Source organism: Schistocerca serialis, chromosome 8 (assembly GCF_023864345.2).
Source record: "Schistocerca serialis cubense isolate TAMUIC-IGC-003099 chromosome 8, iqSchSeri2.2, whole genome shotgun sequence".
Classification (NCBI taxonomy): Eukaryota; Metazoa; Arthropoda; class Insecta; order Orthoptera; family Acrididae; genus Schistocerca; species Schistocerca serialis.
The window spans coordinates 469,148,900-469,173,498 of NC_064645.1; the positions used below are offsets into that span (position 1 = coordinate 469,148,900).

The 24,599-nt window shown below is 37.8% G+C and overlaps 1 protein-coding gene across 1 annotated transcript; it reads left to right on the top strand.

Annotated features, from left to right (window-relative positions):
• The first annotated feature begins 309 nt into the window (after nt 1-309).
• On the top strand, nt 310-24,599 carry LOC126416197 (60S ribosomal protein L9). Its single transcript, XM_050083788.1, has 5 exons — nt 310-439; nt 690-828; nt 13,100-13,213; nt 13,311-13,524; nt 24,451-24,599. The coding sequence occupies exons 2-5, from the start codon at nt 691-693 to the stop codon at nt 24,552-24,554; spliced, it is 570 nt and encodes a 189-aa protein (XP_049939745.1). The 5' UTR covers nt 310-439; nt 690; the 3' UTR covers nt 24,555-24,599.

The window sequence follows — 24,599 nt, forward strand, 5'->3', positions numbered from 1 at the left end:
TATAATTTTGTTGCAAGATAAACTAGCAATCACCGGTGCAAAATAATAACTGAGTTAAAATATACCTTAAAAATTAATACTCAAAACAACGCCAGGTACACAAGTTTTTCCACACATCGCACACGGCAAAAATAAACATAAACAGTCATGAGAGCCATATTAATTTTATCAAAGAAACAGTATAACATGTAATGTTAGACAGTGGCTACAACCAACACACGTATTTAAAGGCAATCGTGGATGCACAATTTTTATGCAACATTATTTTATTAAATTCTAATTTTTGTATAACTACTGTCCATCAAATTGAAATTAAGTACTGTCGATATAAAACTTTCATATGTTGTAACCCGATACGTTGTGAACAACTATCTTTGGCGATCAAAGAGGTTCGATGTTTCTTTCTTCCGGTCGGGGTGGCAGACGCGTGATTAGAGAGGTAATGTTGTTAAATGTTATATCTGTTGTAATCTAATTAATAGTCGAAAATCGGTGCTGTACATAGTGTGAATATACCTTAAAATAGTATTTAGCTTCATTTGAGAATTTTCCAGGTGAAGTAAATATTTCATATTGCAATTGTGATACTCTACGTAGGGAACCAAACTTAAATTTTCTTTGTTTATATTGATTTTTTTCTGAAATATTTCGATGTATTATTTGCTCAGTGTTGTTTTTTCTACTCTCAGGATGAAGACAATAGTAACGAATCAAACTGTTAAAATCCCCGACGGGTGCAGCGTGAAGGTTAAGTCACGCCTGGTCACCGTCAAGGGACCCCGCGGCGTGCTGAAGAGGTCATTCAAGCATTTAGCATTGGATATTCGTGTAAGTAGTAACAAAAGGTGATAATTACGATTAGAAAACATTACATTTACGTTTAGAAACTATGGGGAAGGTGTTTGTTCGACTCTGCCTTGAACATTTTCACAGAACGCCTTAACATGCGCGTCTGAACAGATACGTGTATTCAACGGGAATTTGTTTAGGATAGTGCTCTCGGAATACGTTCTTTGTGAAAGGTAGTTCGGTGTTTACCACGCCAGTTGGTTCACAGAAAAAGTTGTTTAATGTTGTCCTTTAAATGGTATGTTTACCTTGTGTAAACCCACATCTTACTGTCATTTGACTGTGAAAATTAGAAGTCCATGACAATTATCACTCATGCATTTATCGCTGGATGACAATCTTTTCACGACTTCTTTGTGCATTATGATCTCCAGCTATACACCCCCATGTTGCTTCTGTATGTTATCTCTGATCTGCACACTTTCCATTAATGGCTTTGATCATTCCCTTACATTGTGAAATCCAACAAAGTACTCCCTTGATTCACTAACCATATGTTATGTACCAACAAATCCCACCCAGTTAAACTTTAGTTTAGTCATTATTGTTCTTCCAGTCAAGTCTGTCAACGAATTTGCTTTCCTAAACTTTTGTCCAGGCACTGTGGAAATTGTTTGGGAAACTCTACTCTACCACAAGTGTCCCCATTTTTACTCTTTTGTTTCTTCTCCTGTAAAGTGATTGATCGCTGTAACTCGAAAGCTGAATCCATAACTAGTAAATTTCTTTAATTTTCGTTCTAGTTTGTGGCTAAAGTTTGCACTTGGCTGCTCAATCGCAAATGTTGGCAACACCTGTGCATGTATGATAAACATCAATTGAGTAAGCATGTTACTACTTTTGACAATAAAAACTTCACCCATCAACCCCCCTAGCCCTTGGGGGGGGGGGGGGGGAATCATATGAAACATTGATTCACATTTTAGCTGTTCTGCCATCTTAGATTTCACCCACAGTGTTTGCAAAGTTTCATAGTTTGTTACCTATAAATTCAATGCTACTCGCGATTTGCTCTGTTAAGTTATTCCTTTTATTTTTGTAAACAACAAGCAAACAGTTCAATATCATAATGCAAATGTGATTCAAAAATATAGCTATACTGTGTCTTGACACACTCTTTTTATCCTGTTTTAAATATTTTGCTTGTGCTGCTTATAAAGCATTTTGTAATTACATCTACATGATTACTCTGCAATTCACATTTAAGTGCTTTGCAGAGGGTTCATCGAACCACAATCATACCATCTCTCTACCATTCCACTCCCGAACAGCGAGTGGGAAAAAATGAACACACAAACCTTTTGCGAGCTCTGATTTCTCTTATTTTATTTTGATGATCATTTCTACCTATGTAGGTGGGCTCAACAAAATATTTTCGCATTCTGAAGAGAAAGTTGGTGACTGAAATTTCATAGATAGATCTCGCCGCGACGAAAAATGTCTTTGCTTTAATGACTTCCATCCCAACTCGCGTATCATATCTCCCACACTCTATCCCCTATTATGTGATAATACAAAATGAGCTGCCCTTTTTTGCACCCTTTTGATGTCCTCCGTCAATCCAACCTGGTAAGGATCCCACACCGCGCAGCAATATTCTAACAGAGGACGAAAGAGTGTAGTGTAAGCTGTCTCTTTAGTGGACTTGTTGCATCTTCTAAGTGTCCTGCCAATAAAGCGCATCCTTTGGCTCGCCTTCCCCACAATATTATCTATGTGGTCTTTCCAACTGAAGTTGTTCGTAATTTTAACAGCCAGGTACTTCGTTGAATTGACAGCCTTGAGAATTGTACTATTTATCGAGTAATCGAATTCCAACAGATTTCTGTTAGAACTCAGGAGGATCACCTCACACTTTTCGTTATTTAGTGTCAACTGCCACCTGCCACACCATACAGCAGTCTTTTCTAAATCACTTTGCAACTGATACTGGTCTTCGGATGACCTTACTAGACGGTAAATTACAGCATTATCTGCGAACAACCTACGAGAACTGCTCAGATTGTCACCCAGGTCATTTATATAGATCAGGAACAGCAGAGGTCCCAGGATGCTTCCCTGGGGAACACTTGATATCACTTCAGTTTTACTCGATGATTTGCCGTCTATTACTACGAACTGCGACCTTCCTGACAGGAAATCAAGAATCCAGTCAAACAACTGAGACGATACCCCATAGGCCCGCAGCTTGATTAGAATTCGCTTGTGAGGAACGGTGTCAAAGGCTTTCCGGAAATCTAGAAATACAGAATCAACTTGAGATTCCCTGTTGATAGCGGCCATTACTTTGTGTGTATAAAGAGCTAGCTGCGTTGCACAAGAACAATGGTTTCTGAAACCATGCTGATTACGTATCAATAGATCGTTCCCTTCGAGGTGATTCATAATGTTTGAATACAGTATATGCTCCAAAACCCTACTGCAAACCGACATCAATGACATAGGTCTGTAGTTAGATGGATTACTCCTACTACCCTTCTTAAACACTGGTGCGACCTGCAAAATTTTCCAATCTGTAGGTACAGATCTATTGGTGAGCGAGCGGTTGTATATGATTGCTAAGTAGGGAGCTATTGTATCAGTGTAATCTGAAAGGAACCTAATCGGTATACAATCTGGACCTGAGGACTTGCCTGTATCAAGCGATTTGAGTTGCTTCGCAACCCCTAAGGTATGTACTTCTAAGAAATTCATGCTAGCATCTGGAATATTCCATTTGTCTTCCCTGGTGAAGGAATTTCTGAAAACTGCATTCAATAACGCCGCTTTAGCGGCACAGTCATCGGTAACAGTACCATCGGCACTGTGCAGCAAAGGTATTGACTGCATCTTGCCGCTTGTGTATACATACGACATTTGGATTAAAGGATTGTACTCACTTGAAAGTAGAAGCATTGAGCTGTTGATGGACACAGCTTTAGGAGTTATCCTTTGATGAGCTTGTGCTGCGTTTGTGTTTCACTCTAGCTCATCAAAGGATAACTTCCGGAGGTAGCAAGTTTTCTTTCTTTTGTCTGTCCTTATTGGCAACTCACACTTCTGCTTTTTGGTGAATGGTCTTATTTAATCCAACAGTATTTACATTTTACAAACACGTTACTACATTTATAATGGATTTAGGAATTACCCATTATCCTAAAATCTAATAGAAGCTGCAGGAATAATATATGGTCTCTTCATATCAGCTATGTAAGATTTGTTGATCGATAAGACATTTCTAATGGAGGTAATTTTTATGCAAAAATGTATTTTGTGCTACAATGATAATTACAGTTTCGTAATATTTTATTTGTGTAAAATCCTCACGACTGACAATTACGCAGGGAAAAAATTTCATGCTATAAAAAAATTAAAAGGTGTCTGGCAGTTGTCGCATGGAATGGTGGAAATCTAATGTGTGGCGTAATTTTCAGACAGCAAACATTTGTGTAGAGTCACTTGCATTTTTATAGTGTCTTTCACTTTTTGCTAGTCAAATCCCCATTAGGTCATACATCATCTTCTGGAATAATTGGCTTCCTTCCAGCTATGCTGCCACTAGTCTTTTGAAATATGAAAATTAGAAAGTTCTCCTTTAGTCCAAAATCCCAGGGAATACTTGTGATTGTTACGCTGGAATTTTCATTCACTTCTGTTGTTGCTCTTAGTAGCTGGTTCTCAGACTAACCTTTTTTGATGAGTGTTTTCTGTAGCCTTCTTGTTTGATGAGTGTTTTCTGCAGGTTCGTAACTCTACAGAAAATTTACTTGCTGTCACTGTTATGGTACCATGGAAATTTAAATTAATTTCTGCAACCAAAAGTGGATAGAGAGGAATGATACATTAGAGTCATCGTCTTTGACCCGTGATATAGGAAAAATGCAATGAACATCGTAAACATTATTGCAGCTATAATGTGATGTTATTTTGCAATTTTTTTCAAACAGGCTAAGGTGCTAATCAGTTCTATCACCACAAGAGTGCTTCCCCCCCACCTTCATGTGTTTCGCCAACTCACAGCCAAACTGTTACCTTCCAATCTAACCTATACCTTGGGCTAAGCTAGAGAGCAGTGTGTCACTACAACCAGTCTTTTAAAGCAGTTTAAAGGTGGTGTTCCAGTGGAAACTTATCGAAATAAATTTTGTGTTACTGGTGACAGCAGCACCTAGTGCATTGTCAATAGGGCATGGGACTTCTTGCAAAGTTATAACAACTCAGGAACCAAATAAGGCTGTAAAATCATTATTATTTTATAGTGACAATCTATTTATTACATTATAAATTTAGATTCACACATGGCTTTCCCGAGTTAACTGTGAAGATACTTCAACACACGCCGTGACTTGCTCAAATAAGATTATGAATAATTTGTTTAATTATACCTTCATTTTACAAATACATTAATGATACTTATTAAACCACAATGTAGCTGCTACTAATTGTTGTTGTTGTGGTCATCTGTCCGAAGACTGTTTTGATGCAGCTGTCCACGCTAACCTATTCTGTGCAAGACTCTTCATCTCTGAGTAACTACTGCAACCTACATCATTGTGACTCTGCATACTGTACTTATCTCTTGGTTTTCTTCTACTATTTTTACCCCCCACACTTGCCTCCAGTACTAAATTGGTGATCCCTTAATGCCTCAGAATGTATCCTACCAACAGATCCTTTCGTCTAGTCAGGTTGTGCTGCAAATTTCTCTTCTCCCAATACTTTTCAACACCACCTCATTAGCCAATCTAATATTGAGCATGCTTCTGTAGCACATTTCAAAAGCTTCTATTCTCTTCTTGTCTAAACTGTGTATCATCCATGTTTCACTTCCATACATGGCTACACTCCATGCAAATTCTTTCAGAAAGGAGTTCCTGGCACTTAAATCTATACTTGATGTTAGCAAATTTCTCTTCGTCAGAAAAGCTTTCCTTGCCATTGCCAGTGTACATTCTATAGCCTCCCTACTTTGGCCATCATCAGTTATTTTGCTTCCCGAATAGCAAAACTTCTTTACTACTTTAAGTGTCTCATTTCCTAATCTAATTCCCTGAGCATCACCCGACTTAATTTTTGGACTTCTTTCCGCATTTGCGGCCCCATAGTCTTATACTCATCTGCTACTTTCTCTCTCATTCCTTCCCCATCATGTGCTTTAATTTGACTACATCCCATTATCCTCGTTTAGTTTTTGTTGATGTTCTTCTTATATCCTCTTTTCAAGACACTGTCTATTCTGTTTAACTGCTCTTCCAAGTCCTTTGCTGTCTCTGACAGAATTACAAAGGCATTGGCAAATCTCAAAGTTTTTATTTGTCCTCCGTGGACTTAAATTCCTCCTCCAACTTTTTCTTCAGTTTCCTTTACTGCTTGCACAACATACAGATTGAAATAACATGGAGGATAGGCTACAAGCCTGTCTCTCTCTCTTCTCAACCATTCCTTCCCTTTCTTGCCCCTCAACTCTTGTGACTGCCATTTGGTTTCTTTACAAATTGTAAATAGCCTTTTGCCCCCTGTATTTTACCCCAACCACCTTCAGAATTTGAAAGAGATTATTCTATTCAACATTGTCAAAAGCTTTCTCCAAGTCTACAAATGCTTGAAACATAAGTTTGCCTTTCCTTAATCTAGCTTCTAAGATAAGTCGTAGGCTCAGTATTGCCTCAGTGTTCCAATATTTCTACGGAATCCAAACTGATCTTCCCTGAGGCCGGCTTCTACCAGTTTTTCCATTCTTCTATAAAGGATTCGTGTTAGTATTTTGCAGCTGTGACTTATGAAGCTGATAGTTCAGCGATTTTCACACCTGTCAGCACCTGATTTCTTTGTAATTGGAATTATTATATTCATTTTGAAGTCTGAGTGTATTTCACCTGTCTCATACGCCTTGCTCATCAGATGGAAGAGTTTTGTCATGGCTGGCTCTCCCAAGGCTATCAGTAACTCTTAACGGAATATTGTCTACGCCTGGGGCCTGGTTTAGAGTTAAGTCTTTCAGCACGTTGTCAAATTCTTCATGCAGTATCATATCTTCCTTCTCATCTTCCTCTGTGTACTCTTCCATTTCCATAATATTGCCTTAAAGTACATCTCCCTTGTGTATACCCTCTATATAGCTCCACTTTTCTGCTTTCCCTTCTTTGGTTAGGACTGGTTTTCCATCTACGCTCTTGATATTCTCATAGGTAGTTCTCTGTTTTCCAAAGATCTCTTTCATTCTCCTGTAGGTGGCACCTACCTTACACCCTAGCCTATGCTTCTACATCCTTGCATTTGTCCTCTAGCCATTCCTGCTTAGCTATTTTGCACTTCCTGTCAGTCTCAATTTTTAGACCTCTGTATTCCCTTTCACCTGGTTCATTTTTTGCATTTTATATTTTCTCCTTTCATCAATTAAATTCAATTTGTCTTGTCACCCAAGCATTTCTACTAGCCCTCATCTTTTTACCTATTTGACCATCTGCTGCCTTCACTATTTCAGCTCTGAGCTACCCATTCTTCTACTGCATTCTTATCCCCTATTCTTGTCCATCATTCCCTAATGCTCCCACTAAAACTCTCTACTACTTCTGGTTCTTTCAGTTTATCCAGGTCCTACCTCTTTAAATTCCTGCATTTTTGCAGTTTCTTCCATTGTAATGTGCAGTTCATAACCAATAAATTGTGGTCAGAGTCTACATCTGCCCCCTGGAAATGTCTTACATTTAAAACCTTGTTCCGAAACCTCTGTCTTACCATTATATAATCAATCTGAAACATTCCGGTGTCTCCAGTACTCTTCCATATATAAAGCCTTCTTTCATTGTTCTTAAACTTGCTACTTGCCATTCTTTTGTTGCTTGATTTCATGTGGAATGACTCACAGCATTTCAGGGTAGGCAGAAGCAAATTTTAGAAGTGAGGTAGGATAGTAAACAATTTATATTTTTTTTAAAATTGTGAAAAGAAAACAAATGCAAAGTAATTATTTATTTGTGTAATGATATATAGAAAACTAATTTATATTTTTACACAAGGTTACATCATGTGATGAATTTCTTTGCAGTTTCTCATGAGTGCAAGTAAATGTGATATTCTGTGCAGAAGACTGTTACTCTTACACTTTTGCAGTCTGTAGTACTCTACAACAGTGTGTCAGTGGTGTTCTACAACAGTGAGATCGGTAACTAACAACTTATGGTACGTGAATTTCTCATGGGTTCCCGTTTGGTTGGCATGGGGTGGGGCATTGGGAATTATTTGTTGGAGGACAAAATGCATTTACATCATCTTCACCGTACACTTATATCTGCATGCTGCATTTATTCTGATACCTCGCTCTTTCACCTTTGTACTCCATTGTTTGTGTTCATTACTTCGAACAGTGCAGTCCTACCTGAATTAAGTCCATACAGCAATATCCACCTGTCTGCAACTATGCAGATCACACTTAAGTGCTTGACAGAGACATAAACAAAGTGCATAACACTATGTGGACTATTCCCTTCCTAGTTATTGCAGGTTGTCTTTGTGCTGCAGTGATGTGGTAAAACAAGTCAACATCTTAAACCTGAAAAGGTTAGTGTTACTCACCACATAGGTGGCGTTGAGTGACAGATAAGAACATTGTAAGAAGACTGCTTAATATTATAAGCTATTTCCAGTCCTTCAAATGTAGGAAGAAAACACACACACACACACACACACACACACACACACACACACACACACACCCATGTGTGGCCATTGACATCATTGGATGCTAAGTCCATTGCGCCCAGATGACTGGCCGTGTGTGTGTGTGTGTGTGTGTGTGTGTTTTGGTATCTTCTTTGATAAACATTTCCATTGTCTCATAGGCATTTTTTGCCTCCTATTGATGATCAAGGACTTCATGTTTGTTGCCATACTGTTTAGCATCAGAAACCAGTTCATTTCCTGGTATGAACAGGTCACTTGCACCCTGAGTCATCTTCCTCGCTTCATTGTCAGGCTGAAGGCAAACTGGCGTTTGAATTCTGTCACATGAACATGGTTCCAGTTGTCCTACAACCTTGTTCAGCCTCGACAGTGAAATAGCTCGGTGGAAGTAAACTTGCAGCTTTGTCTGTAGAAAATCATAACTTTCCAGTAGGCTGTCACATTTTCCCTTGTCCATAAAGTAATTTAATGGCAGTCCTGTTGAGATACGAATGAAGATCTTCGGACAGCCTGGATTTTACTGCCTCACCATAAACTGTCTGCAATGGGACAGCCTGTTTTTTATATTTTATTTGTTTGTTTACTCTTCCTTGGACCATTCAGTACAACAGTGTCAGGCATGTCATATGCAATACAGAAATTTAAAAAAAAATACTCATATAAAACATAAACAGAGTAAGTTAGGATTAGGTGAGAGGATAAAGCAGGAAGTCTGAAAATTAGAGTAGTCCTTAGTCTCCGAACCTCTCAATCCTCAGATGTGAAGTGTACATGATTAGGCACATCACTTTCAACAGTTGTTTTCCATGTGTTCATATGAAAAAAAATTGCTTGGCATTTTAGTAAATATGTTGTTGTATCTACTACCCAGAGCATCTAATTCTACAGTAGCCAAGATATGTCACTTTCCATTTATAATAAAAAAAATGCTTTATTTTTTCAGTTGTTGTTTTTAAAGACCTTGCAGTATGTATGAATGGCAGTTGTTCGTACACGTGATGTATTTTAGAAAGTAATGGCATTGTTAATTGTTTTTGCCTTGCTGAACAGCTTCTACAAAACCTGTGGCAAGTGACACAGGCTAAAATGCATATTTGTGTGGCAAGGAGGATTATTTTATCATTGTGGCAGAAGTAATTGTGGGTCAGTTCACATTTGACGTGTCATTAGATGTACAGTTCCTAGGGTTGAACAAAGATCGTATTAACGTTATCACTTGATACCGTATTTATGTGAGTATAAGACAACCCCCTATTCTTTAAAAGCCCCCTTGAGAGAAAATTTATTTTTAACATGTTATTACTAATCAAATGTACAAACTTTTGTTGGTGTAAGGTATCTGCCTAAAAAGTTACCTTTACACCTATATTCTAAACTTATACCATTTATTGGTCATCTGCATCTTGATAATACAAGGAGAAATAAAATAAACAAAAAGAAATTATGTATATTAATTTTTATCTTCACTTTTATTTAGCCTGTTGTTCGAGAGACCATTATTTTTCATTATCGTTTAAAGGAGAACTGTGAGACTTATATCTTCTTTGTCACAAATATTTGGCCTCTTCTTTCAAACACAGTGGATTTTACTTCTATACTGACGTGACTGCAAAAACATAGTGTTTGCCCACTGTTCTCTCTCTCTGTAGAACCAGCTGCTGACACACCCCCTTTTGTTTGCACCGTACCTCATGGTGAGCATCGACAACATTACTGCACGACACACATAAGTATGCCACTGGCCCCAGTGTAGACTTTCTGCATCTCCTGCAATATTGCATGTTATTGTTGAGTATTGGGCCAGTTTTAAAGTCTATTCTATTCTGAGTACAAATGGATTCAGGCAATTGGCAGTTTATTTCAGCTAAGCTCATGTCACTGTTCGCCCTCCAAGCCTTCCATAGTGCTGTGCTTGAGCAACAGTGAACTACAGATAGCTATATCTTCTAGGGTGTAGGTCGTGTACCAACAGAAACAACACATAAATAAAAGATTGCAATCACAATTCAGTCCAATGCTCTGAACTTTCGCTCATCTCGCGATCTATAGCCGCCTGTTGGTACTATCTTCACAGGGGTTTATTCTTGCAATAACTATTGCAGTCAGGTTACTGTCATTTGTTTTGTTTTTTAGACATTTAATTCTCGATTAATTTTCTTTCTCAATTCATATGGATGTCACTATCTTGCTCTAAAGCTGATTAAAAGCTGGTCAAGTTTTCTCCCCAGCAGTGTACTGTGTGAACAACTGAATTTTCATTTGCAATGCACTTTTTAAATCATTAATTTCTCATAACCAAATATAAAACTGACTTGGGTTCAGAATCATGTAGTGGTTTTTGAAGGAAAAGATTTTCGTCTTTGAATGTTACCTTTACCTAGAAAGCAGCATAAATGTATGTTTATGGTATCCATATATGTATGAGAACTTTTATTGCAAAACTTCAATTACAACAGAAGTTTATGAGTTGACAGAATTTAATGCTGTTCCATCCTGTTTTTCACAAAGTACCCATTTTTTTAAAAGCAGGACATTAGAAAGTTCTTGTACCTAGTTCACAGTTTCTCATGTATCCATCCACTGCACTAGTGCCCTGAGTCAAATGTCACGTGACTGACTGAACAAGATCGATACTGTATCGAGCACTTCTGTGTATTCTGAAATCTCGAGCTTATTTGAACGAATGTATTGTTTTCTGAGCTCTGCCCTTTGGAACTCTTCAAAATAAACTTGTACGAAACCTCAATGGCTGATGCTTTATCTGTAAATGCAAGACAAAAACACTGTAAAAACATATCGTATCATATGATCCTGTATTTTTCTAATGACAAATTTGGGGGGAAACCTCATCTTGTAATCGGGTAAATACGGTATTTCCTAAAGTTATGGTACAAAATTGAATTACTTCTCCAGCACACAAAGGAGCTCAGCTTCTGGCACTAAGGGAAAAATATTCGTGTTGCTCCTGATGAAATCATTGTTCTTGGATTAATCTTATAGTTACTGACACTCAGGAATAATGTAATGCGCCAAAACTGATTCGAAGGTACTGCTGAAAACAAATGCAAAAACTTTTTAAAAAAGATGTACAAATATGCTGTTTTGTGTACCGCAACCCCCCCAACACACACACACACACACACACACACACACACACACACACAAATAACAGTGGAAAGTGCTACGTTCGATTAATGTTCGGGTATTAAGTCTTTTGCCAAAATAGCATTGAATTTTTTGATAGTACATGAATAAACACACTGACTGCAAGAATATTGGCATTGCTTTGTTGTTCTTCCACTGCAGATGATGGGGAAACAACAGCTTTCTTTGATAACTGGCATCACAGAATACTGAAACTCGCTGCAGTGGTGACTGACACCCTACAGAGGAAGAGCAAGCTGTTGCCAGCACTTTGGCTGTAAATAGGTTTTGTATGCAAACAAAAGTTTCCAGTTTTGTGTTGTATGACACAGAATTTGAAGAGGGTGTATTCTTCATGGTACTGAAATGAATCTTTGGCTTTTTCTCAACAGCTGCCAACACAGATTTGATTCAGATTTTTGCCCGAAGCTTCATAACACTTATTCCACAATTTTATGTATATATAAAATGCCATGCAAAGGGTCCTTTGTGGTGTATACAGTTCTGAAGTCAGATTGTTAATTTTTTATTTTTTGTGCAATGTCTTGCACAATATGAAGGTGAATTTGGTAAGCCTGTAGTTCCATTTCATGTGAATTGGAACACTTGCAACATTGTTCCAGATTTGGAGAATCTTCATTCTTTGCAGGACACCTGTTAACAATACAGCAAATGAGTTGTGTTGCTTTGTTGTTGATTTACCTTTTACTTTCTTATAACCTAATAGCTTTATACACCTTATCTGGAATTACTTGCAGCATGTCATTTTCATCTTTTGACAACCTGTACAGACATTCAAAGAAATCTTAGACTCCTTGTACTGTGGTCTGTGCTGGGTAATGACCCATCTCATCTACTGAAATGAAATGTGGTGTCTAGCCAAAAAGTTTTTCTTCTTGGTCATATTTTTTCCCGTATTTTCATTGTGCCATGCGTTATCACTCTGTTGAAGGCCTATCCTAATAGTTCAGTTCAACCTGTTCCACAGTGTTCTTATGTTTTACCCTGTTGTTGCCTATTCTTTTGTATTTTCTTCATTCTAGGTGCATCTTATCTTCAATCATTTGTTCCAGCCACACTTTTTTTTCTTTTTGTGTGATTAACTTCTTAATTTTCAAAGATACTGGACTTCATGCTTAATCAAACCTGTCTGTGAAGAGTACTCACAGTTAAATGTAAATCAATTAGACAAATTGGAGAAAACACCATGTTCCCCTCAAAAAATCACTGATACAAAAGATTTTAAAAATACTATATTTTTATTATGAGAATATTTTATAGGGTGGTTTTGACACAACAGTGTTAAACCCTTTAGAGTATATATTTATGCCTGCTGTGCCATTGCCAAGCGGTGTATGTACCTTAAGTTTCTGCTAAATGTGGTTAGTCACAACAAATCAACTGTGTTTTGGTAAATTCAATGCACAAGTCATTTTTTTCACAGATGGTGAACCCAAAACTTCTCAAAGTAGAAAAATGGTTTGGCACCAAGAAAGAGCTTGCTGCTGTGCGTACTGTGTGCTCGCACATTGAAAACATGTTAAAAGGTGTAACAAAGGTAAGAAATACCTCTTAATTCATTTTCAATTTGGTGACATGTTAACTCTGATTAGTTTTAAGCTTGTGTTTTGCTTATTCTCACATTTGTTTTTCAGGGTTTCCTCTACAAAATGAGGGCAGTATATGCTCACTTCCCTATTAACTGCGTAACAACTGAGAACAACACAGTTATTGAAGTTCGTAACTTTTTGGGGGAGAAATACATTCGTAGGGTGAAAATGGCCCCAGGTGTTACTGTGACAAACTCGGCAAAGCAAAAAGATGAGTTGATAGTTGAAGGAAACAGCATTGAAGATGTTTCCCGATCAGGTAATTATTGCTGTGGGATTTTCTCATTGTAGGTAGGGTAAGTCTTCCATTTCTCAGTGTGTAGAATATGTAACCTATTTTCGAGTATTGGTTTTCATATTTTGTTCTGCCTTTCTACTTCTGTGAGATTGTTCTTTCATGCTTTTTAATATTGTTTGATATAGATAGATTGAAATAATTTAATGACTCAATTGATAGTGGCAGGAATGGCATTGCCAGCTGGCACGTAGCATGTCATGTGCCACCAGAGATTGCAGTTTCCTTGGCCATTAGTGTAGACACTGACACATTCAAAAGTAAATAACTGGCATTGGATGAATATAACTCTGATATTTATCCTGATATTTTTTATTACAGTGTAATATGTAGCAGCCAAAAATCTAGATTTATTGTAAACTACACACATTTAACACTCATCCTCATGGCTGTTGAATTTTACCTTGTCATTACATCTTTAATGTTGGTACAGAATCCATAACTGCTGGTGTTTGTTACAGCTTGTAAGTTATATTTCATTGTAAATAAGATTGCAAGGTAAATGCAGAATTGTAATACACAAGAGAGATTTTGGTACACATTGTGTTTTTAATCATGCACAATAGAAAAATACCTGTTGGGAAGGGGGCAAAATGTAATTTGTACCAGCATATTAAATTACAACAGTTACTTATAGCTTATCTCAAATTTTAACCTCTCACTGGTGTTTCCAGTAAGTCATCTTAGGTATCTAAATGTTGTTGACAGTATTGTATTTGAAACCTTAATAGTTCTAATCCAAGGTAGTGGTATATTGCTGATATCAAAACTGCATTACTTCCATTTCTAGCCAGTTTGTACAAAAACGTACGCAACCCTTTTCATGACATGTGTAAATTTCTTGTGAATCGTGACACGTGGGCCTTTTTGGTCCACCACATTCTGCTGTTGTGACTGTCCAAAATGTGACATTCTGAACTTTCAAATGTGTAACTACAAATGTAAGGGTGGTATAGGAACATTTACACCTGTGTTTGTTCCAACAGTTTTATTAAAAACTCATTTCAATGTAATTATATGAAACAGATGTAAACTGTCACAACTTTTCTTGGATTATAATGAAAATAAAAAAAAAACTTTCTTGTCCTTGAACAATCAGGGAAAATCAATCCTTATTTCTACAATGAATATAGCACATGACAAAAATGACTCAGTACTTGAGGGGGGAAAATGACTGCAGGAGGAACCTAGTTGTATCCTTCAACAATAATTATTTTTCTACTTAGTCTTCCAAAATGAGAAAACTCAAACTAGGAAATTAGGATACACTTTGGTATAACAAAGTAATAGTTAAGAATTGGTTATCATCAGTCTCCGAGTAGTTGTACCTGACTAGAAATTTTCATCACGAAAGTAAACGCAGATTAGTGGCAAGAGGTAGTATAACATTTAGTTTGTACAAAATAGCAAAATACCATGAAAATTGAAAATAATGCTCCATGCATTGCAGACTGGCAAACATACATCATTATCTACCTCATCCACCCAATTACAGTTTTTTAAGGCAAGAAGTGCAGATTTTATTTGAACATTGCACACAAACAGGCTCTCAGCAGTCGACAGATTTATTAGTTGTCTTCCTGCACTGATGACAAAGATGACAGTTATTCATTGAAGTATTTGCTAGTGTTGTTCTCTTGTGTGGTTCTGCAAGCTGCATCCCAGGTGTTTAAGTTCCCTTGGGATGGCAACAAAACTTTTGTGGACAGTATGGAAGCTTATCATGGCAGCGTTTAGTATTCCACTAAATTCACAAAGATGCCATCTCTCATCCTTTTGTTGTGTTTAGTAAATTGTGCATTTGTGATTCAGTGTGTCAACGCCTCCTTGGTAGCATTGTAAAAAAAGTTGCGTTCAGATTTACCATTTTCATTAATTCCTTTACAATGATGCGTAGATGATACAGTGTTCAAAACCTTGTTGCTTTTCACTTTTGAGGAAAATAAGGAACTTTTTCCATCTGGGGAGAATCCATAATGTGAATCATTGAGGTGTTGTTTTTTGGTGGTGGTGGTGGTGGTAAATCCCTTTTATTTTTCTGCGTGGTACTTAAGTAGATCGACCCTCTTTTACCAAGCTCATTCCCAGCCTTGACTGAACAAATCAGTTGTCCCCTGTCACTTTTCGGTTGCTGCCCTGAATTGGGGCTGTTACGAGAAAAGCTCAAATTGGGACCTGTTATGTTTTTTCTGCTTCTCTCTGGATTTTGCCATCCTATCCTATTCCTTCGTATACATAGGTATTGAACATTTAGCTGGTATCAGCATCAGCTAAGTTAATCGTCTTTATGCCATAATTTACTGCTTTGTTTGGCATATGTACATGAGATCTGCATAACACCCTGAAAGCAAATACGGTTTGTCACAGTGGTTCGATCACTAACTACTTGCTTCTTCTGGCTGTGTGCCACGAACGTAGCATAAATTTCAGCCTTGACTGAACAAATCAGTTGTCCCCTGTCACTTTTCGGTTGCTGCCCTGAATTGGGGCTGTTACGAGAAAAGCTCAAATTGGGACCTGTTGTTTTTTTTCTGCTTCTCTCTGGATTTTGCCATCCTATCCTATTCCTTCGTATACATAGGTATTGAACATTTAGCTGGTATCAGCATCAGCTAAGTTAATCGTCTTTATGCCATAATTTACTGCTTTGTTTGGCATATGTACATGAGATCTGCATAACACCCTGAAAGCAAATAGGGTTTGTCACAGTGGTTCGATCACTAACTACTTGCTTCTTCTGGCTGTGTGCCACGAACGTAGCATAAATTTCTGAAGTAGGAGCAGCAGGGTCACATTTACGTCTCTCTGTTGCAGCAGCGTCATCAGGTCGTAGTGCTTATTTTATAGCTGCAAAGCGACAAAAAGACATGGCAGCGTGAAAAATAGGACATGTTTTACACCCAGTGCAAAAGAAAGACTGGTAGTTTTCATGGTTAAATTTGTATTCTGCGATCAGTAACAATAGCGCAATGAACACGCCCACCTTTGTCCTTTGTTATATTGTAGTAGTTCTATATGTTGGGCAAACTAACACGTGACTTCATTTCGTGTATTGAATTGCCAAATCTCTTTTGTTCTCTCTCCATCAGTGAACAGTTTTCAAAAGTCCCAACACAGGAGGTTGTCTGTTGATTTTCATTGTCATCTTCATAAACATACTTCTGTCATTGTCAATATCGTCTTAGAGGTTCAGTGAGCATTGCCAAAATGTTCACCAAAATCTGCTTCATCAACTCGAGGTATTTTCCTCACTGGACATGGTCTTTACCGCTATGTGATTACTCTGCTATTCACAATAAAGTGCCGTTCAATGAACCACCTTCAAGCTGTCTCTCTACCACTCTCAAACGGCACACAGGAAAAATGAGCACTTAAATTTTTCTGTGCGATCCCTGATTTCCCTTATTTTATCGTGATGATCATTTGTCTGTATGTAGATGGGTGCCAACAGAATGTTTTCACAATCGGAGGAGAATAGTGGTGGTTGAAATTTCATGAGAAGAGCCCGTGGCAAAGAAAAACCTTTGTTTTAATTATTGCCACTCTAATTGACGTATCATGTCTGTGGTACTATCTCCTGTTTCACAATAATACAAAACAAGTTGCCCTTCTTTGAACTTTTTGGATGTCATCCATCAGTCCCACCTGATGCGGATCCCACATTGCACAGCAATACTCCAGAATATGGCGGTCAGGTGTGGTGTAAGCACTCTCTTTAGTAGACCTCTTGAACCTACTAAGTGTTCTGCCAATGAATCACAGTCCTTGGTTGGCTCTACCCACATCATTATCTATGTGATCGTTCCAATTCAGGTTATTTGTAATTGTAATGCCTAAGTATTTAGTTGAATTTACAGTCTTCAGGTTTGTGTGACTTATCACATAATCGATATTTAGTGGATTTTTTAGTACTCATGTGAATAACTTCACACTTTTCTTTTTTCAGGGTCAATTGCCACTTTTTGCACCATAGAGATATCATATCTAAATCATTTTGCAATTCATTTTGGTCATATGATGACTTTACAAGATAGTAAATCACAGCATTATCTACAAACAATCAAAGAGAGCTACTCAGATTGTCTCCTATGTCGTTAATATAGACCAGGAACAATAGAGGGCGGGAACACTTCCTTGGGAATGCTGGTTATTATTTATGTTCTAATCAATGACTTTTCATCTATTACTACGAACTGTGACCTTTCTGACAGGATATCACGAATCCAGTCGCACAATTGAGGTGATATTCCATAGGCACGCAGTTTGGTTAGAAGACACTTGTGAGGAGTGGTGTTGAAAGCCTTCTGGAAATCTAAAGATATCAATTTGACATCCCCTGTCGATAGCACTCATTACTTCATGAGTATAAAGACATAGTAGTGTTTCACAAGAACAATATTTTCTGAATCCGTGTCCGTAAATTGTTTTCTTTGAGGTACTTCATAATGTTCAAACACAGTATGTTCCAAAAACCTACTGCAAATCAGTGTTCGTGATATGGGCCTGTAATTGAGCGGATTACTCCTACTTCCCTTTTTGGGTATTGGTGTGCCTTGAGCAATTTTCCAGTCTTCAGATACAGATATTTCTGTGAGCGAGCAGTTTTATATAATTGCTAAATATGGAGTTATTGTATCAGCGTACTCTGAAAGGAACCTAACTGGTATACAATCGGGACTGGAGGCCTTGCCTTTATTAAGTGGTTTAACAGGGTGTATCGACCCGGGACAGCCGGGAGATCTGAGAAAAATCCGGGAATTTTTCCATCCGGGAGAAAACCGGGAAAAACCCAGGAATTGTTTAGAACTCCGGGAATTTTTCATTGTTTTAGTTTTCAGTTAAATTTTTGTGATGTTGACTGGTAAGAACCAATATTCTAACAAAGGATAGTATTGTATCCCGCTACTGCAGAATGATACTGCAGCAACAAAACATCAACGGGAGAAGAAAAATGAAAATAAAACTTAAGTTGCAAAGGAAATGTGCCGTTACAACAACAAAACAGTGCTCATACAAGTGTGCCAACTGTAAAGTGTGTCAAAGGCTCTAGGAACACTATGCAATGCTTTATAACAACAAACTGCCTCCAATGAGCATGACGTGTCAACTGTTTAAATTAGATTCGTTTGAGCAGTTGCATGCGGGCTCTTGCGCATGCGCATATGAGTAGTACCTTCTCCTGCTTCTGGTTACGGAAATGTCGCTTGGCACCACTACTTAACATTGCCCCGGTTCGGAAATATCGTAGATCCGGGGCTGATGCACAGAGCAGTCAGAGTTGTAGTGGGGAGGTGGGTTGTCTCCACATGACCTGTGTTTATGTTCAGTGATTTTGTTGTTTACTCTTCGTTTATTGCTCTCACGTTAAATGATAACGAAATAGATTTTTGTGGCAGGGAGCTATCAAATTAATTAAAATACGTTCGCATAATTATGGTGGGCTAAAATATGTTAATAGTTGCAGATTTTATTTCCAGCTTTGACAGTCAAGCATTAATCGCCTTACAGAACAATGAAGTTATTTTTGCTGGTTTGGTTATTAATACTTTGTACTGAGGCACTCAGTTTGTTTAATTTCACACTATTGGCTAGTTTCAACTGTTTGCTGCATTTCAAGTGCACGTATGGCATTATGCGATAATAAAGAACCAAACATTAGTACTGGTATTCCAAGAAAATTTACATACGGATGTGCATTTTAAGCCGAATTATGCACTTTAGTATGGTTAGTGAAATCCAGACCCTCTTGAAGTATCCTTTGATGTGTTGTTTCTTTTATAACATAATGTAAGATCTTTTAATGTTTTACACATACGAACATATGGGCTTCCTGCGTCATCGTAGCTGCGCAAGCGCGGTGACGCCAGTTATCTGGCGCTTTCTTGCAACTGCTGAAACGAACCTATTTCTAACAGGTCGCGGGAAAATATTGCGAATGGTGGTTACATTCAAAGCAGATGTTCTTTTATGCAAGGTGAATTATGTGCGAGAATGTACGATGAATTTCTTAAATCACGAAGCGTTTGACTCTCATTTAAAAATCAACTCTTTGAGGACGACCATTTAGAAGTATTTCGAGCTCAGAAGATGAGGCATTTGCATCATTATTAAAAATTTTACTGGCACATTTGTGTGTGTATCTTAAAGTGCAACACGCACAAGAAAGACCAACATTATATGTGGAAGCTTACCTTCTCTTCCAACTTATTAATCTTTGAGACCAGTATTATATGTGAATGCTATGTATATTAATTTAAGCCATTAACTTTTCTTATTTGTGTATTCGCACTACTTAAGAGTGATCTTGCTATTGGCTGATGACATCACGTGTCCTATAGCTATCATCAGCTGGCGAGATAACGTGAATGAGCTATGACGCTTACAAAAGCGCATCACAATCTCAATTTCAATACTTTGGGAAGTGACATGCGTTATTTGGTGGAATTCAAATTTATACCTTTGTAATACGAAAATATGCAGCGTACGTGATGCCGCACATCAAAGGTCTTCCAAAACGCGTTTTTTCCCCCTGAGTTTCGTTTTCTAAAGTGCTTGGAAATTATACGTTGGTATATAAAACAATAAACATTCAAAGGATTGATGACTTTTACAGTGCCGAGGAAGAGTATACTGTCACTTAACATGGAAAAAGTGTATTTTTAACTGGGAAATCCGGGATTTTTTTTCCTTGTCCACGTATACATCCTGTTTAAGCAGCTTTGGTACACCGAGGGTATCTATTTCTATGTTTCTGATCTTCGCAGTTGTTCTTGATTGTAATTCAGGAATATTTACTTCATCTTCTTTGGTGAAGGAGTTTCAGAAAACCATGTTTAATAATTCTGCTTTAATGTTACTGTCATCAGTGACTTCACCATTGTTATCGCGCAGTGAAGGTATTGATTGTGTCTTGCCACTGGTGTGTTTCTGTACAACTTATTTCCAGCTTTCTATATCTATAACTATTTGAGTTTCAGTGCTTTTTATTAGGACTTGGATCTCTGGTTTTTTCCCAACACAGCTATGACAGTTCACTACTACAATACTGATCATTTCTACAACTACCTTACTGTGTCTCACCTGCCCCCTTTTAGACGGACACCCTTTCTGTGGTTTCCTGAGATCCTCTAACCTAAAAAGCTGCCAGTCCCTTCCACACACTTCCCACTACCCGTGTAGCCGCTTCCTGTATGTAGTGGACTCCTGACTTGTTAAGTGGAACCTGGAAACTCACCACCTGATGGTGCAAGTCAAGGAATCTGCAGCCTACAGTCACAGAACTGCCTGAGCATGTGATTCAGAGGAAAAAGCAAAGTTTTATCTTACCTTGAAACAGCTGAGGCTGCAACAGTTAACACCAGTCACTCAACAAGTAATTAAAATGTATTAACGTTGGCTCTTGAGGCTCTCATGACCTCCAGTGTTCACAACGCAACCCCTTTAACTTCCTGCGCGTGTCACAAAGGTCTACATGTCACGAAAAGGGTTAAGTTTACTCCAGGTGATGTGTAGCAACTATTGCCATTTCTATAATTGTCTGGCATTGAAATAATTTTCCCATTGTGGCCAGTTAATAATGTTTATATAACTGTAGGCACTTTGTCAGGGACTGTTGAAAGTGTTAACAGCAACATGTGCAGACCGTGTACTACACATTTTTTAACAGTGAGCTACTAAACTGTTATGAAATGTGACAATTCATGTGCTGATGGCAGTAGCAGTTTTATTTGGTTTGAAGGGTCCAGTTTCACAAGGCTTGTGTGCTTGTTTGGCTCAGTTGTTAAGTACCGGTCCAAAGGTCTGAGGTGTGATCTCTGGTCAGTTCTGGGATTGTCATTTAGGACTCCTTTCACTTGGAGCAACAATTGCAAGATTTATACACTCGGGGGGGGGGGGGGGGGAACCTGGGAGAAGACCAGGGGAAACCTGGGAATTTTTCGTTGTTTTACTTTTGGTTAAATTTTTGTAATTTTGATTGAAATCATTTATACTCTAACAAAGAATTTCATTTTAGCCCATTACTGCAGAATAATATTGCAGCAGTAAAGCATGAACGATAGAAAAACACCAAAATAAAACAAAGTGCGAAGAAAATGCGCCATTTACAACCACCACAAACACAGTACACACACAAGTGTCTTCCTGACTGCAAAATTTATCAAAGGCTTTAGGATGAAAACTGTGCAACACTTCGTAACAACAAACAGCTTTTGATGAGTGTGAAATCACAACTGTTGAGATTGAATTTCATTTGGTTAGTTGCCAGCAGGCTCACCCACACGAGTAGAGCTGAAATCTTGTATGCGCAGTGCCTTCTCCCACTTCTGGCTACCTGTAGTGTGGATGGAACTGTTTGCAGGATTTCAAGAGCACATATTCATCTTATGGCACATAAGCCATAATGCAATAATAATGAACCAAACATGAGATAATAGAGTATTGGTACTTCAAGCTTAGTACCAGGTGGGGACCTACTTCAGTGTGAATCTGGACATATGAATGTGCACTTTAATAAGCCTAATTGTGCTTTTTAGTAAGGCTTACAAAATTCCAGTGGTTTTGGAGTATTCTGTGACATCCTGTTTCTTTCATCGCGTAATGTAATATTAATGCTACGTATGTACGAATATATGGGCTTCCTACATCATTGTAGCTGCATACATGCTGTAACGCCTGTTCTCTGGTGCCCTCTGGCAATTGCTAAAACGAACCTGTTTCTAACAGGTTGCAGGAAAATATTGTGAACGATGGTTTGAAAAGCATTACTTTCAAAGTGAGTTTCCTTTAAGCAAGATGAGTTTGTTATGCGAGTGAATGTGCAATGAATTTCTGAAATCACAGAGCATTTGACCCTCATTTAAAACTTTGAGGACAAGTTACTTCGAAGAATTTCGATCCCACAAGACCACACACACCTCGTCATTTAAAATTTTACTGGCATATTTGTGTGGCATATCTTAAAGTGCAATACACATAAAAATACAAATGTTATATGTGAAAGCTTAGCTTTTCTTGAAGTTACACTATGTATATTAATTTAAACCAGAAACTTTTTCCTACTTGTGTTTTCACATTACTTAACAGTGATGGTGCTATTGGCTGACTACATCACGTGTCTTATGCTCTGAATATGTGCTGTCATCAGTTGACCAGATCCCGTGACATGAATTATGAGTGACTTGTAAATGCACATTGTAATCTCGAATTCAGTGCTTTGTAAAATAACATGCTATGTTTGGTGGAATTGGAATTTCTACTTTTGTAATACAAAATATGCAGTGTATACGCCAGTGTGTAAAACACTGACCATCTAAATGATAGTACCGAGCGAGGTGGCGCAGTGGTTAGACACTGGACTCGCATTCGGGAGGACGACGGTTCAATCCCGCGTCCGGCCATCCTGATTTAGGTTTTCCGTGATTTCACTAAATCGCTCCAGGCAAATGCCGGGATGTTTCCTTTCAAAGGGCACGGCCGACTTCCTTCCCTGTCCTTCCCTAATCCGATGAGACCGATGACCTCGCTGTCTGGTCTCCTTCCCCAACACAACCAACCAACCAACCAATCTAAATGATTGATAAGTTTTACAGTTCTGAGGGACGTATACTGTCACTTAATGTGGAAAATGTTTGTTTTTAATCAGTAAATCCGGGGAAAATGCAGGAATTTTTTTTTATTTTTTTCCGTGTACATCCTGTTGTTTTGAAAATATATCATTATTAAAGAACTAATGAAATATTTTTAAAGCTAAATCTTCTCTGTTACAAATTTAAAAATAAAAACACTATTGAATTGTTTTTGGGAATTCAACCCCTAAGGGGGTGGAATAGGGATGAGATTTTTTATGAAAATATTTTATTATGAAAGCATTTTTGAAGCTAAATCTATGAAAATTTGTATTTGACTTCTCTGTTAGAAATGAAACATACGCATCACTGTTTTTGAACAGACGAATTCACTGACTCATCACCCAGTCCAAACGACTAAGGATGGATAGAAATTTGATGTTTGGAGAGAGTGTGGGTCTTATACTGTAAGCATTGTCCAAAACTCCACTCCTAAGGTAGTGAAATAGAGAATGAAAGGCTTTTTGAAAGTATGTCAGAATTAAGGGAATTTTGAAGCTAGAACCTACGAAAACTGCTCTTTGGTTTCTGTCAGGAAATAAAAATGCATGTTTCAGCATTTTGGGGAATCCAGTCACTAACGGGGTAATATAGCTGGTGGAAGTTTTTTGAAAATAGGTAATTACTAAAGAACTACTGATGGATTTTATTGCTGTCTCTATGACAATTGGTATTTGACTTTTCGGTTAGAAATTTTAAAAAACTACGTGTTTCAGTGTTTCTCGAAATTCAGCACCTACAGGAGTGCAGTAGAGGATGAAAATTTTTAAGAAAATATTTCGTTTTATTAAAAATAAATGTATGAATATTGGAATTTCTCTTCTTGGTTAGACATACAGAAATACTTGTTTCTATGGAAATATCTCCACAAAAATTCAAAAGGCATGATTAACTAAAACTGTGGACTGCAGCTACCAGAATCTCTTTTTGGTCAGAAGTACATTCGGAAAAGACCATGCTTACATGTCCTTAATTAGCATGAAAAGTTTAGAAAGTGTTGACATATTTTAAGTCTGCCTGTGTCTGTATATGTGTGGATGGATTTGTGTGGGTGCGAGTGTATACCTGTCCTTTTTCCCCCGCTAAGGTAAGTCTTTCCGCTCCTGGGATTGGAATGACTCCTTACCCTCTCCCTTAAAACCCATATCCTTTAGTCTTTTCCTCTCCTTCCCTCTTTCCTGATGAAGAACCATGGGTAGCAAAAGCTTGAATAAAGCACACTTTCCACCTGTTCTCAAAAGCATTTTTTTTTGTTCTGTTTCAGCTGCCCTTATCCAGCAGTCGACGACAGTGAAGAATAAGGACATCCGAAAATTTTTGGATGGTCTTTATGTTTCAGAAAAAACAACGGTTGTGCAAGAAGATTAAAATAATTTGTATAAAAGACTATTATTAAAATACAATTTAAACTGA